This window comes from Saccopteryx leptura, chromosome 2 (assembly GCF_036850995.1).
Source record: "Saccopteryx leptura isolate mSacLep1 chromosome 2, mSacLep1_pri_phased_curated, whole genome shotgun sequence".
Lineage (NCBI taxonomy): Eukaryota > Metazoa > Chordata > Mammalia > Chiroptera > Emballonuridae > Saccopteryx > Saccopteryx leptura.
In genome coordinates, this window is record NC_089504.1 from 54,657,481 (window position 1) to 54,672,810 (window position 15,330).

The window sequence follows — 15,330 nt, forward strand, 5'->3', positions numbered from 1 at the left end:
GCTTGAAATACTAATTTAATTTTAAGAGAATTTGAGTTACTTGTGACTCATGTTCAAATTCACTCTTTGCACAATTGCCTACATCAATGATTGAGAAATACAGCCAACTTCCAAAACCAGAGGTTACTTTCATTTTAAATGAGTTTTCACAGACGCATTGCCGTATTGCCACTGCAGTGACTGTGCGTGACAGACAGTGCACTCTGAGTTCCCTAAAAATCCTGCTGACCTTTCTGTTCCCGTCCATAAAATAAAGATAATTTAGAGCTTCTGAAATGACAATAGGTCTCCTTACCTGGCCCTTAAGTATGATTTTTGTAAAGCTGACTTGGGGTAGAGTCTAGACAGAGGGTTTTTCCTTGCCTCACCCCCAAACAGTATCCTTTCTTCCTGCTGGCATTGACCTGAAGACACCTGGCCAGGGTCCTCTCCTGACCAATTTATACTGAGAACAAGTGCCTGATTAAACTCTCAATTCTCAAATTCTCTGATTTCAAATCTGTCAGGAAATGGAAAGTTTCACAGGAGCATAAAGAGCATGAGAAGACAAAAAAATAAATAAATAATAATAATATTAACTGGCCTTAGTGGCCAGAACAGCTGTGCTGCGAACCCTATCACCGGTTTCAGCTTTGTAAATTAATTCTTCTGCAAATAGTGCCCTGTCTCCAGATGCAGCTTCCATGCTGGAGCACTGGCTTCTTAAGGATTTAACTTTAAAGTCAAGGGCTTCCTGCACTAGGTGTTACAAATAAGTAGTGTCATTTTCTTTTTGCTCCGAGTTTGTTCATCCAATCACATTCCAGTATGCAAATAAACCTTAGCCCTTGCAGATAAAAAGGAACAAATAAAGCCAAGTGCTCTATCAGAGAACTAAATCGCTGAGCCTGTCACCTGTATTTCAGGAGCTGAACCAGAAATGTCGTCCTCAGGCATGCCAGACTTACCTGTCCCACTCACCAATGTGAAGTTTCAGTATACGAAGGTTAGTACAATTTATATTTGCTGCTCTGCCTCAGATTTATAAAAACTACATTTATTTAAAGCATGAAAACATCAATTGAAGTAAACTTGTGTAAAGAGCCTTTTGCAAATACAAAAATGAAAGGCTTGCAAAATGCAGTTCTGAGTTTAATGTCTTGATCAAATAATAAATTCTAAATCACATCAGAAAACTTTTCATAAATTTATTTCTTAAAAATATTTCTAAGTGAAAGGCATTCTCTTCTGTGTGGAAAGTTCTTGAGTCAAGATTCAGTGGACTTTACTAAGCAGTTCTGTTAACTTCGGCGTAGCCCAGAATGTTGTATGATAAGAGAGCAAATACTCGCTAGAGAAACTGGAAAGAGTCAAACAAGTGGGAAATGATTTTCTTTTCTTAAAGGAGAAACAGCATGCTAAAGTAACATGATCTTTCTATATGTTTAATGAGTGTCAAAATCGAGGACCTAAGTCTGAGTATTGAATAAAACTCCTGTTTCAAAAAATGGACTTGCATTATTTAGCATATTTTGGAAAAGAAAGCATTTTTTTGTATTTCTTCAGCAAAGTTTGTTGTCCTTGGAGCAGACATATAATTGTTAACTGATAAATATATGGAGAAACAAGAGCAGGAGTCAGATCCAGACTTAAAAAACCCACAGCTAGGGAGAATGAGGAAATGGATCTTGTTTGGGTCCTTTGAGAAACTATGTCTGTTTCACATGTTACATGCCAGCTTTCCTTTCCGAGCCTAGAACTCCCAAACAAATGAAAGAAACAAGCAAACAAAATACCAGTCTAACCAAAAGTACTTAAAGTTAGCTATATGTTGTGATGGAGAGAATAAGGTAAGAAAGAAAGTATTTCAACTCAGGCAGAGCCATTTTGCTTTCTAAATCAGTCAATGAAAAAAAATCAAGAGCATTATAATTTAATAATAAAGTAAAAGCTTCACTACTATTGATTTATTTTTATTTCCTTACATGTAACCATGGATGGTTTTGTAACCCTAAGGTCAGTTACATTTTTATTTTCATATGTACAAAAAATGAGGAAGTTGCTCAGCTGACTGGCTCTTTTCCTTAGGAAAGTGCCTACAGAAATCAGATTGTGCCTTTAACATGGTTGACCAACAGCTATAAAGTGTATTTTCACAAGGTTTTATTAAAAGGGGAGATTTTTTTTTCATTTTATGGAAGCATTTAAAATATAGTGAATCCAAACACACCCTCCAACAATTAACACTTGGCAAAGTATGCCCAGAAGATAATAAGACTCAAGATTCCAGCCTTCCCAACTTTCTTACTGTAAGCTGGTCATTCACAAGAGATTTCAATTCAAGGCCCATTGAAAAATGTGTTTTATTAAGGTCAAAATCACTGAATGATTGAATTATGGCACTACTATTATTACCAAGAGTCCTTTTTTTTTCCCTCTTGACACACTGAGAAGATATTTGGTAGTCCGAATGTCACATTTTAAAAAATTTGGCTTTGCAGAACCTTGTAGTCTCCTTGTATATGTATGTCAAGAAAGCTTTAATGTGAAATACCCTTGTACTTAATTAAGTTTCACTTAGTAGTTATTAATTAAGCATGTAAGAGACAGTACTAGACAATTGAGAGGATCGTTAAAATCTAACATACAAATACAGATTTAGTGATCATTTAACATAGAAAGTTTTTAAGATCGAAATTTCATATTCTCTTCATTACACAAGAACACCTTTTAGGACACATGACTGACATAAGCGTTCAAAAGAAGGCAAGATTCAAAGAGCAGAATTATCTACCTGCTTTAAAAAAACTTTTCTAGGTAAAAATACCCAATGCAAGTCAGTGAATTTTGATTGCTCACACATCTCTATAAATCTGTTTTGCTTAGATAGCATTTTATTGTCTGATTTATTGGTTAGAGCATTTTCACACTTGGAAGGACACCAGTTATGTATGTAATTAAATCTAAATGGGTGAGCTTTTTCAAATGCCTTTGCATTTACTTTTACTATGCCCTACTGAAGAATTATATTGGATTTGCACTTGCAAGAGAAGTTGGAAAAATGACAGTTTAATGAACTAAGTTTCCTGGTTGCAAACCAAGTAAACAAGGATTTTATAGTGTCTGAGGAATCAAATTCTATGGCCAGCCCCTAACCTCAGAGTTACTTTTCTCTTACTATGTTAATGTCCTTCTTTATCATCACCAGAAGTATATTGGTCCTCGGGGCAAGGTGGAGGAAAGAGACAAGCAGGGTTGAGTAACAAAAAATTATTACAGCTATGGTAGAACCACATATTCTCAAGCTTGAGTCTGCTTTTCATCCAAACAAAAGAAGTCATTGTTGCATATCTTTTATGACTTATTCTCTAGCATGGTCTCATAAGGTTTTTTTTTTTTTTTTCTTGTTGGGGTGGATAAAACAGAGATCAGAGTTAAGAATTACTTTCTAAAATGATACAAAGGTTTTTAGAATTTAAAACCTCAATAACATCATTATAAATCCACATAACTCGGATCCCATCTCTATCCTCATTTGTCCCCTTTCCAATTCTAAATGAGTCATACTCTGCCAACTCATCCAGTTTATTGAGCCTTTAAAAGAAGAGCTTTATTGAAAGATATGTGATCATTTGGACAAACTACATTACCTCTCTCTGCCTCAGTTTATTTATGTGTAAAATGGGCATAATAAAAGTACCGATTTCCTAAGATGGATGAAAGAATTAAAAGAGTGTATGCATAAAAACCACTTGAAATAGTATCTGGGAAGTGACTGATTAACATTAGCAATCTTACTCCTCTTTATTTTTCTGACTTATTTACAGTTTTCCAGAATCTTCTTTTACTCAACTTTTTTTAGAACTGGTCCTCATTCTCTTCTAGTCTTTTCGTCACTCTTTCTTTCACAGTCATGCTCCACCTGACAAAGATTGCATTGGAGTAGAGTTCCAAGGGTTTATCCAGGATTTCAGGGATCAAGAATTTTCTCTCACAGAATTTGGTGATTTTGTTTTTTATTTCCCCTTCACAACACTGTTTTTTACAAAACAAAACAAAACAAAAACCCAAAAATAAAACAAAATAAATAAATTTAAAAAGATAAGCCTTCTCAGACAAGAGTCAACCTCCCAAATCTTAACTTATTAAATAATAATTTGTTCTTGCTAGAAAAGATCTTTATCTTCTAATGACATTTAATAGACACGTATACAATAGGCATACATACACACACAAAAAAACAGGAAATAATTATAGCTAAAATCCACTATGTTTACTCTGCTTTTTATAATGATTTTATTTCCTCATAATAACCTTCTAAGGAGATTACTATTCCTATTTTGTAGTTGAGGAGACTGAGGAACAGAGTGACTAACTAACTTGCCTAAAGTCACACAGCCAGTAACACAATTAGACCTTGAATGCTAGTAGTCTAAGATCAATATCACTTCTCTAAGATTAATATCACTGCTTTGGGGCATGGAGTTTCTGGAATCCTGTTCTGTTCTCTATTCTGATTTTCACTGGATCCATTTCTGATTACTGAAGGGGACGTGACCATGAATGAGCCTTTCTAGTCACTGCTCAGCTGTTCTGAGGCCACCAAGAGAAAGAAATAAATGACAATGCTTTCTTTCCCAAACTATGCTAAATTATGTAAACCCATTTGAGGTTTTTGAAACCAGAGCTTTCATCCAAAAGATATATTCTTGATAGAGAAAAGTTATGAATCATTGAATATTATATAATAAGCATCATTATCTCCTTATAAATTCTTACAACAAATTCAGGCCACATACATTTTTAAATACCCCATCCTCTTCACTCTTTTTCTCTCATTTTTTCTTCCCTTTATTTAATGTCATTGAATTACTGCTCCGTGCTAGGTCTTACAGTACAAGAAGACTAGTATGATTCTTAGTTCACGGAGCTTAAATTCTTGGAGGGTGTGTGGGGTGGTATAGGGAAGAAAATAAACAAGTTAATAATTTAGTCACATATGACAAAAGTTAAAATGAAGAAAATAGAAAGCTGAGAGAGTATGAGAGGAAGAGCTTCCTTTAATGAGGTTTTAGGGAAAGTCTTTTAAAGAATGTGAGCAGATCATAAGGTGCCCATGGAGAGTGAGGAAGAACGAAGATCCAGAGCTAGCAGCACAGACAAAGAAGAGCTTGATATATGTTCAAAGAATTATCAAAAGGCTAATGTGGTCAGAGCAAAGTGTGGAAGGGAGAAAATGGCGGAGATGGGAGTGGGGGCAGTGGCTGCAGTCAGATTGCCTGATGGATTTCATTTAAGGGAAACCACTGTGAGATGCTTAACACAGGGCAGGACTTATGTTCAAAACAAAGCTGATTGTATAGTGGCCTGTTTTCACTTGGGAACTCCTAACTCACTCTGGACTGAAGCAATATTTTGTTTGCCTTGACTTGGAAGCAGTTGAACATATAGCTGGCTGGCTGAAAGGTATAGTGGCTTAACAAGATCAACTCAGCTTTGATTTTCAGCTCTTGGATTTATTTAATGATATGACCTTCGCCAGGCTTCTAATCTCCTTGAGTTTCGGTTGGCCTGTCTGTAACTTGGGAATAATAATGACTACCTTGGAAAGTGGCTGAGAGAATTAAGGTAGGTGAATTGTGAAAAGTGCCCAGGACTTAGTAGCTACTTGGTCTAGGCTCTTTTTAACCCTCTTTTTTCCCAAAATGACTCCTAGAATTCTAAAATGATTTAGTTTCCAATGTAAGTGGAATGAATACTTGAATGGCTAGTCACAGTTCAAAACTGCTTTTATCTATTGTTTTCATTTGCGATTCATAATTAATCACTGGAGTAGTCTCCCATTTTAAAGCTTAGGTACCTGATCTCAGAGAACTTATGTGACTTGCTCAAGATCATACAGCTCTAAAGAGGCAAAAACATAATAAACTGGATTCTGAATCTTCTCATTTCAGACACAATACTTTTACACAAGATTTTGCTTTTTCCCCCTAAGCAGTAAAAACAGTATGACTTGAATTTCACTGGATTGTTTTATCAAGTGCTTTCTTCACTTTGATTGAGAGAACTGAAATTTGCATGATGAAGGATGAGAAATGATTTGGGCATTAGCTCCCCAAACAGGTGTACCAACAGAGAAGTTACTCTAGAATAGTACTTCTCTTGTTTACACATACAAGTGAATCACTTAGGAACTTGTTGAAATACAAATTGATCCTGTAGGCCCCAGGTGAGATATGAGATTCTGCATTTCCAACAGACTTACAGGTTTTACTGATAATGCTCAAATGGGGTCTGTTAGCTGACAATGGTCTAAAATTTTGGGGTCAACCTTGTAACTATAACTTAATCTGCAATAACCACCATTTAGTTCCTTAGGGATCTGACTTCCTGTTTCTGCCAGAAACTCACTCATACTCAGACAGATCAGAAACACTTACCTTTCCCTTCAAAAAGTGTCTGAGTCCAACAGGAATCAGATGATGGCCACAAACCAGTGACAGTATTTACCATTAATTTTCCTCCTGGGAGATAAACATTTATGAATGTAATACTTTAGCTCATCTCTGAGGAATGCAATCCTGGCAAATTGCATTTAGTCTGGCACCTGGCTGGCTTCAATAAATCTAATCAACAGAAATTCTAAAGTTGCACATACCATAAGAGAAGGTATTATCTCCATTTTATAAGGACTTATAGTGCTACAAGTGTGCACAAGATTTCTTTAAAGTGGACTTTACCTAATGAAATTGTTGTGAACTACTTGCCAGGATGAGGGGGCTAAGTGAGAAAAACCCTTAAAGAGTATGAGTAACAACTCATTTGAAGAGCAACAGAAGGATATGAAAATGCCCACAAGCAGCATGGGTAATCTATGAGCTGATATAATACAGCTCAGCATGAAAGAAATCTCATGGGAATATAGGTATGGCTAAAATGATGATACAGTTTTCTCTAACCATCAATTATCTGGCTGGGGATGATGGCGGTTTGGGTTTTCATGATGCGATTATAATTGTGGCAAGATATCAGTAGCAACAGAGACAGAGTTAAGTTCAAAAGAACATGAGCAATAATTACTTTATAATTAACATTTAATTAAAATCCACTACTAATAAGCAAATTAGAAGGGTAGATATTTACATAAACCTTGATTTTATCACATTGAAATATTCTGAGTATGAATGTGAACATATGTGCGTGTGTGTGCGTGTGTGTTTATGCATGTGTGTATGTATCAAAAACTGACACAAATAGAGGCATTGATTTCAAGGGATATAAAGTGTTGCTATATTTGATTTTTTATATTATAATATGTCTACCTGATACCTTTATTATAATGTTGGAGTTGTTAAAAGAAATTTGTTTGCTGGGAATCTGCACAAATATCACAGGTCTTAAAACTTTGCCAGAACAAATTACCTCCCACCTTAGGTCCTATTGTCTTATTATTTGCACTGCTCTCCCAGTACTTTCTTAGAAGTGGTAGGAATACAAATAACAAACAACTGAACTGAATTAGGTTCTACATTCTGTACTTTCTTTAGAAGGAAGAAGGCTTACACGTATGTGTTGTATTATTGGGTCTTAATAGTGTTAAATATTGAATATGTACAGAACTTTCTGGTGCTTCTATATCTTAGCTTTTTATACAGTGTATATATGACATACAAAAATTTTTGACAAGTATTTTTGTCATTTGTGGGGCATAGTGAAGATGTAGCTCAAAATAGAAATGCTTTTTTTCTTTCCAGGGTTGAATAGGCTGAAGAGGGTTTGCAAATAACAAGGGGAAAAAAAAAGAGTATACTGTCACTGAAGTCCAACTGTAATATAAAACAGAAATGAAAAGAAAATGGTATTTGTCCTACTTTTGTTTTGATCACTTACCATTTTGTTTTCATTCCTTTTACTTGCAGTTAAATATTTTCCTCCCATCTGTAATTTCCTACTTAATTTCCATTCAGATTTTTTTTTACTCTGAGTCTCAACATTTTGCTTTGTTTCCTCAGGTTTGGGTTGAAAGTAGTTGCCAGAGATCTAGCTTTGATTGTTTCAAATGTTTAACATCCCACCTGACTTTTGTTCAGTCTCTTATTATTCAACCTGCATCTCATTTTTCTGCCCCCTTCCAAAGTTGTGTTTTATTTTGTTTTTTCTTTTGTGCCTGAAGCTGAGAAGAGGTTTACACATTTACAACATTCATCACTCCATGTGCAGTGACCAGGGCTCTCAGGTTTGGAAACACACAGGTGATATAAAAAGGGGAATCACGTCACCTTTCTCACCCTTGGCATATCTTAAAATAAATACTTTGTGTGTTTAAAATGTGATCAGTTAAATCTCTCTGCCACCAAGAAAGCACTGGCTTTCCTAATAGGACCCAGAGCCACTGGCCCAGTTCCAGTCCCTCACATTCAGAGATAATGTGACTTCCGAGTCTGGGTGAAAAAGATGAAGAAATTAAGAAAAGAAAAATACTCAGAGACACAGACAACAGCATGGGGACTTTCCAGAAGGGAAAGGGGTCTGGAGGAGGTAGAAGAGGGCAAAGGGGTCAATGGTGAGAGAAGGAGACTTGACTTGGAGTGGTGAACACACAATACAATATACGGATGCTATATTAAAGAATTTTGAACCTGAATTGTGTATCTTTTTATTAAACAATATACTCCAATAAAAATCAATTAAAAAATAAAACAAAAAATGTGAATATAGGTCACCCTGAGTATCTGCTGGAAGAAGTCAGGGGCTCTCTCCTTTTTCAGAAAACGGGTTCCTAAACCTTATATGAACAAATAAGGCTAATAGGTGTTATTTCACCTATTAGTCAAAGTTGGCTTGCTCAAAACCAGACAAGACCAGAAATGTTTTTAAGAAAGAACTTATCAATTTAGAATTGTAGCTTTATACTGAACACTTTAAGGCATAATAACCTTTACTTGGAAAGACTTTTTTTTTTTTTATCATGACCTGGGCAGTAAAATGCATTCAGAAAACAGCTACTTTTTTTAATCAAAGGTCATATGATGCATCTCTTAAAATCTGACATATCAAAATTTAAAGAGTAAAATCAATTTTTAAGTTGTCTCAACATTGCTATTGATTGCTTCCCTATATAAGAAGCACTTGAAGTCCACGGGAACACATAGACATCTATAATTTCCAATCAATATCTTGAACTTCAAGTTGAGATCTACTATATATGCATGTGTGTGTATAATTCAAAATTATCCTGAGTCCAAAATTCGTAATTAGACCATAGTTAATAAAATGGTTAAATAAGATCCAAGAATATATTATTTTTCTAAACTTTTTTAGCCTGACCCCATTTCCTCTGAACTTACTAACAGCAAATAGAAAATGGAAAAAAAAACAAAAGAAGGGAAATGACAGAGCATTTCAATAGGCCTAACTAGGTGTCATAATTATTATAATAAACATTTGTTAGCCTACAGTTGTCCATATACAGTAGCTTTCCCTGATCCATGGTTTTTCTTCTTGCAATTTGTTACCCTCAGTCAACTGCATTCAAAAACATTAAATAGAAAATTCCAGAAATAAACAATTTACAAGGGTTAAATTTTGTGCCATTCTGAGTAGCTGACCTGCTCTGTCCCAATCAGACTGCAAATCATCCCTTTGTCCAGTGTTTCCATTCCGTGTACACTCCCCACCGATTAGTCACATAGTAGTCACTGGGTTTTCAGATTGACTGTCATGGTATCACAGTGCTTGTGTTTAAGTAATCCTTATTTTACTTAATAATGCCACATTCACATCAGGTTTATTACAGTATATTGTTACAATTATTCTTTTGTAATATTACATGTTGTTTCTGATTTCTTATTATGCCTAATATAAATTAAACTTTATCACAGGTATGCATGTATAGAAAAGAATAGAGCATATATAGGGTTTGGTACTCCCCACAGTTTTGAGCATCTATTGGGGGTCTTGGAAAGTATCCCCTGCAGATAAGTGGAGCTACTGTAACCATTTTATATAACCACAGGAAAAATTATTCAAAAACATTTGGTCTCACAGTTAGATGGAAACAAATGTCAAATATAAAGCCAATAAAGTGAAAATTTTAAAATAATTTCTTCACATCACAGAGGCAGAAAAAGGAAAATACAATTCTTGATATTTACAGCAAACTTGATCATGTCATTATTTGTGCTGAGTTCTCTTTTTATACTACAAATCCTCTGTTTGGGACTCTATGTTTAGAATTCAGAATTTTCAGACTGTAGTACAATGTGACTGTACTCTAAAGCCTCATGATCTCAATCTGGAATGTTAAAATGATTTCGACTAACATCTGGATTCTGGTTGCTCTATTTTAAATTTGTTTAGGAATATTAAAATCACCTTTCTTAAAACCATTTATTTGATCTTGTTACTTCCTATTATATCCAGAAAAGAGTCCAAACTTCCCACTCTGGGGATCAAGAGCCACCACAAACTGGTTTCATTGTCTTCATCAGAATTTATCTATGACTTGTATCCACAGGAACTCTGTTTAGGGCTGAACATTTCACTGTGTTACAAATATCTCAACAGTGTTCCCTCCCTCTGCTCACTGTTCTTCTTTCCCACCAATCCAATCCTATCCTTCAAAGATTCATTTTTCTAGCCCATGCCCCTCTCTTCCATGAGTTCAACTCTGTAATTTATTAACTAAAGCACTGCTTTGGTGATTTTACCCACAACCTTTAATTCTTTACTGGCTGATCTTGATATAAAAAAAACTCTCTTAAATTATAAACCCCTTGAAAATGGGGTTATGGCTCACTCATATCTCATTTTCCCACAGTATACTCCAAATAACGAGACAGGTGTTTACTCATTATTTGACAAATATTTTTCTATTTGGACTATGTAAATATAAACTCCAATTCAAACAAAAGTTGAGTTCACAGTGCTTGAGTATATAAAAGGTTAAAACTGAATAATGAGAGCAGTTGCTGGTAAGTTGGGATCATCTATGACAGATCTTATCCATTGCCTGAAGGCTGCCAGATAAACCTGTCTCCTTGTTTTAGGTTAATGCTCATTTACAAAAACATTTACTGACTTTAATTTGAAAGGGGAGTTTTATATACAGCTTAGATACAAGAGTCTGATCATGAAATTAGACGGTAAATGCATGTTCTAATGGTTCTTTCTCACCAAAATAGATTATATGAAGGCAGTAAAATAAGCTGTAATACATCAAGAGCATATTATTGAGAACTTGAAACTTCAAATTCCCATAGACGTAGATGAACTTAAATAAGAGCTACAAATTTTCACCTGTAAATAAAAATCTGAAAATGTCTTTATAAAGAAACTTAAAGAGAGTTTATTCAGCTAACAATTTGCAAATGGGAAACATAGTCTTTGGTATGAACTGAGAATATGTTCCAAAATGGTGGAGATAAGGCCAGGTTTCTAAAGGTAAGATTTGCAAGGAGCTGATGATCAAAGAGATAGGTTGCTAGGGAACTTCAATCATGTGTTTGCTGATTTGTGGGGCCTACTGGACTTTCAATGGTTGGCTGACTCAGTGATGAAGCAAGTGAAGTTGTGAGGTTAGAATAATGGGTAATACATGATTAAGCATTTATCAAGTCCTAGTTCAGCCCCGGCCTGTCTTTGATCACACCATTACAGTGCAAGGAGTATTATTTAACAATGAAGCAAGGAGTACAATTTATTAAACAGTACAATCAGTACAGCGGTAGGTGGTGGGATGGGAGTGGGAGGGGGTACGAGAAGAGGAGAGGGATATGACTTCGCAGCCAATTCCAGAGCCCAAAAGGGCAAAGTTATGCTGTCCAAGCAGCTGCAGAGCTCAAGCTGCAAAAAAAAAAATCCAAATTTGGGACTACAATTATGATATTAAAGTTCTTTTAAGTGCTCACATCACATTCCTAACAAAATATAATTAAATCTTCATCTAGTTTTTATTTGATTTTTGGTGAAATTATACTGTTGAGAGGTGAATTCTGGGTATATCTCTGACAAGGTAAAACTTGTGCTTTCTTAGTTTAAAAGCTATAAAGTCTAAAATGGTAATATTATCTTTAGGGCTGAAAAAAGGGAGAATTAGAAATCTGTGACTGAATCTGATGTAAATTTTGCAAATCTGGCTGAAAATTCTAGGGCAAATGCCCTGATGTTTAGTTTTTTGTTTGGAATTAGGTGAGCTGATATGTAGATTCTAAGTTTAATAAAAAGCAATATGTAATTTCATAATAGGTACTAAAATTATTATATATATTCAGAAAAGAGAAAAATGAAGTTTGTGAAATCTTCAGGAGTTGATGACATTTTAAGTACAGTTTGAGGAATGAGTAGAAGAAATTAGCAAAACTATCTGAGGAACAACATGAATAAAAGATGTGGAGCAGAAAGACATGGTGTTTGAGACAGTAGCATGAGGCTGGAACAAAGGTAAACTGAGGAAATACATAATAGGACAAAAGACTGGAAAAGCCAGATCATAAATCACCTTATTATCATGCTAAGGAATTTGTGAATGAAGAACCACCTAAGTGTTCTGAGGAGGGGACAAAACTTAAACTAGGTTGATTTAGGGAGATTATACCAACAGGGTGAAATTTAAATGTCAGTTAGGCAGAGGTGGGTGGCAGGAAGAACAAGGAGAGGTTCTTTATGATGGTATAGAACAAAGTCATACAAAAGGGTAACTGGGATTGTGTTTCTCATTAACAAGAGAGAGAAAGTGTGTGTGAAGTGTGTGTGTGTGTGTATAAGAGAGAGAGAGAGAGAGAGAGAGAGAGAGAGAGAGAGAGCACATGAGCAAACTATAGAACTTTAGTTTGAGATAAGAGCAGCATAAAGCTAGAGACAACAGGGAGCTGAATTTGGGACACATTGATTAAGGTGTTTCTCAGCCATCTCTTGGTTAGAAAAATACAAAGCTAAGGGCTCAGGATGGCATGAAAGAAATACTCTTTAAGAGAAATTACAAGATTCTTTAAAATGTGTGTATGATAACTAGAATGCTGATTCATACCCCTCAGAGAAATAGGAATTTTCTTGATACATCTCTTTTCTGTACCTCCATATGCTTATCTTTGTACACCTAGTCTGTTCATCTGATCTGCTCTGTATGCCCTGCCCCCTATGTGTACATGCTCACATCATTTTCCTGTCAATTCCAGGTTAGCATTACAATTCTTTTGAACTCCTCCAGGTACATAGATTGATGCTCTTTTGTCATATAAATAATCGTATTAATGTGAATTGGCTTCTCCCCCCGCCCCGATTTTTAGCAAATCACAAATACCATAGTGTACCTTTGTGCAAAATATTATAAGTCTTAGTAATGTGTAGTTGCTGGATTGTAGGTTCTTTAATTCAATTTTAGGTTATTTATTCAAGAATACTGAGGTTAAAAATTACATGGGGGCTGGGATTGTGTTGAACACTGAGGATAAACCAGCATACCAGATACACAGTCTTTGCTCTACCTTATAGTACTTAAACATTTAAAATGACTTTTAAAAAATGTAACATACTTTATGATAGAATTATAAGGAACCATGCAAATATTTTTGAGAACAGGCTGTCTAAATGTTCTCATAAACCACAGAATGTAAAATTAATTATACTTAAGCAGTCGGTGATATATGATAAATTCGTTTTATTAACTTAACAAGATTTTATGCTATAGTATAAACCCTGCACAATAGAATAGCTAAATTAGTGCAAACTAATAGAATTTAAAAGATTACTTTTATTCAAATATACACAATATAATTAAACTAAAAATGTTTAATTATGATAGCTGCCACTGGAAAGTTTTTAATACTATGCAATTTCTATTTAGTATAACAACTTATTTAAAACTTGGAGGGCTGTGTGTGAAGACATTTTCCATCAGGGTTACACTCTTAATAGCATATCTTTAAGTACTGAGTAAGGAGAGGTATCTGAATGAAGATATATAAGTCCAGTGCCTTTGTCATCCTTCACGTAAAACTACATATATTGACTACCTGTGATTTAAAATTAAATAAACTAGTTCATGTTGTAAAAATTATCTAACAGAAAGTTGCGTTACATACCATGCAACAGTGTATTTAGGATTATTTTATCATTTCAACAATAAATAAGAAAAAGGAGAACAAAACAAGAAAAAATGAGATGAAAGGAGAGAGAAGACATTCTAGCTTTTTTCTAAAACAGAACATAACCTAATTTTCACAAAAGGAGTACTTTGTATTAGAATTTCATCAAATATTTTTTTTAATAATTTTATTTTTAATGGGGCGACATCAATAAATCAGGATACATATATTCAAAGATAACAACTCCAGGTTATCTTGTCGTTCACTTATGTTGCATACCCATCACCCAAAGTCAGATTGTCCTCTGTCACCTTCTATCTAGTTTTCTTTGTGCCCCTCCCCCTCCCCCTTTACCTCTCCCTCTCCCCCCTCCCCCCATAACCACCACACTCTTATCAATGTCTCTTAGTTTCACTTTTAAGTCCCACCTACGTATGGAATAATGCAGTTCCTGGTTTCATCAAATATTTTTATTCTAGTAAAAGGTGAATGAGATATTAAAATTCCAGTAGGCTCTATAATGAGATGCAAATTTGGAGCTGTAAAAGTTGAAACTCGAGCTTTTTAAATGACATATTAACACTTTTTAAATATTTTGATTCTTTTATCGTGAATACAGAACAAAATTCCATATTTTCTAGACCCCTCAGTTGTTTTTTTTCCCAGATGTTTGTCTTTTTCCCATAGATACCACTAAGGAATCAAGTACTTAATCTCATCTGTGGACATATGCATTTTATATATTCTGAAAAAAAAGGACTCTAGCTAATTTTTTCTAAATAAACTTTGTTTAAGTCCCTCCACGCAAACTACATACCTTTAAAACAGTAAATAAAGTATCAAGAAACAGTCACTTGTGATAGTAAATCAGCGGTAGCCCAAAATGAGTGTCTTCAGAGTCTGAGTTGGAAAATAGCGACAATGACTCATCAAGATCAAGCCCACCAAAACCTCTGCTTTTGCCACAAATTCATGGTTATTTCAAATAAAATTATTTTCTTCTACATTGTTTTCCTCAGTCGGTATTTTCTAGTATTGAAATGACTTCGTACCTTAGTGTAGTTTAAAAGTACAATTTATTTTAGTGTGTGTGCGTGTGTCTGTGTATGTGTGTATGAAACATCTTAAACAGACAAATCTTGTAGGAATCCCTAAAGGAAGTAAGATTGCAACACTGGGCTCACTTAGGCATTCTGCAATGCTTTTGTTTAATTTTTATTTAAAAAATTTCTCAAATTTGCTGCATATTTAAATGCCTGTTTGTCTA

At 34.8% G+C, this 15,330-nt stretch overlaps 1 protein-coding gene across 1 annotated transcript in view; it reads left to right on the forward strand.

Annotated features, from left to right (window-relative positions):
- Window positions 1-834: 834 nt before the first annotated feature.
- ALDH1A1 (aldehyde dehydrogenase 1 family member A1) overlaps window positions 835-15,330 on the forward strand; it is a 54,089-nt gene continuing 39,593 nt past the window's right edge. The window contains exon 1 of the mRNA XM_066367989.1: window positions 835-985. Within this exon, the coding sequence (XP_066224086.1) occupies window positions 920-985 (66 nt within the window). The 5' untranslated portion in view covers window positions 835-919. The remainder of the gene's footprint in view (window positions 986-15,330) is intronic.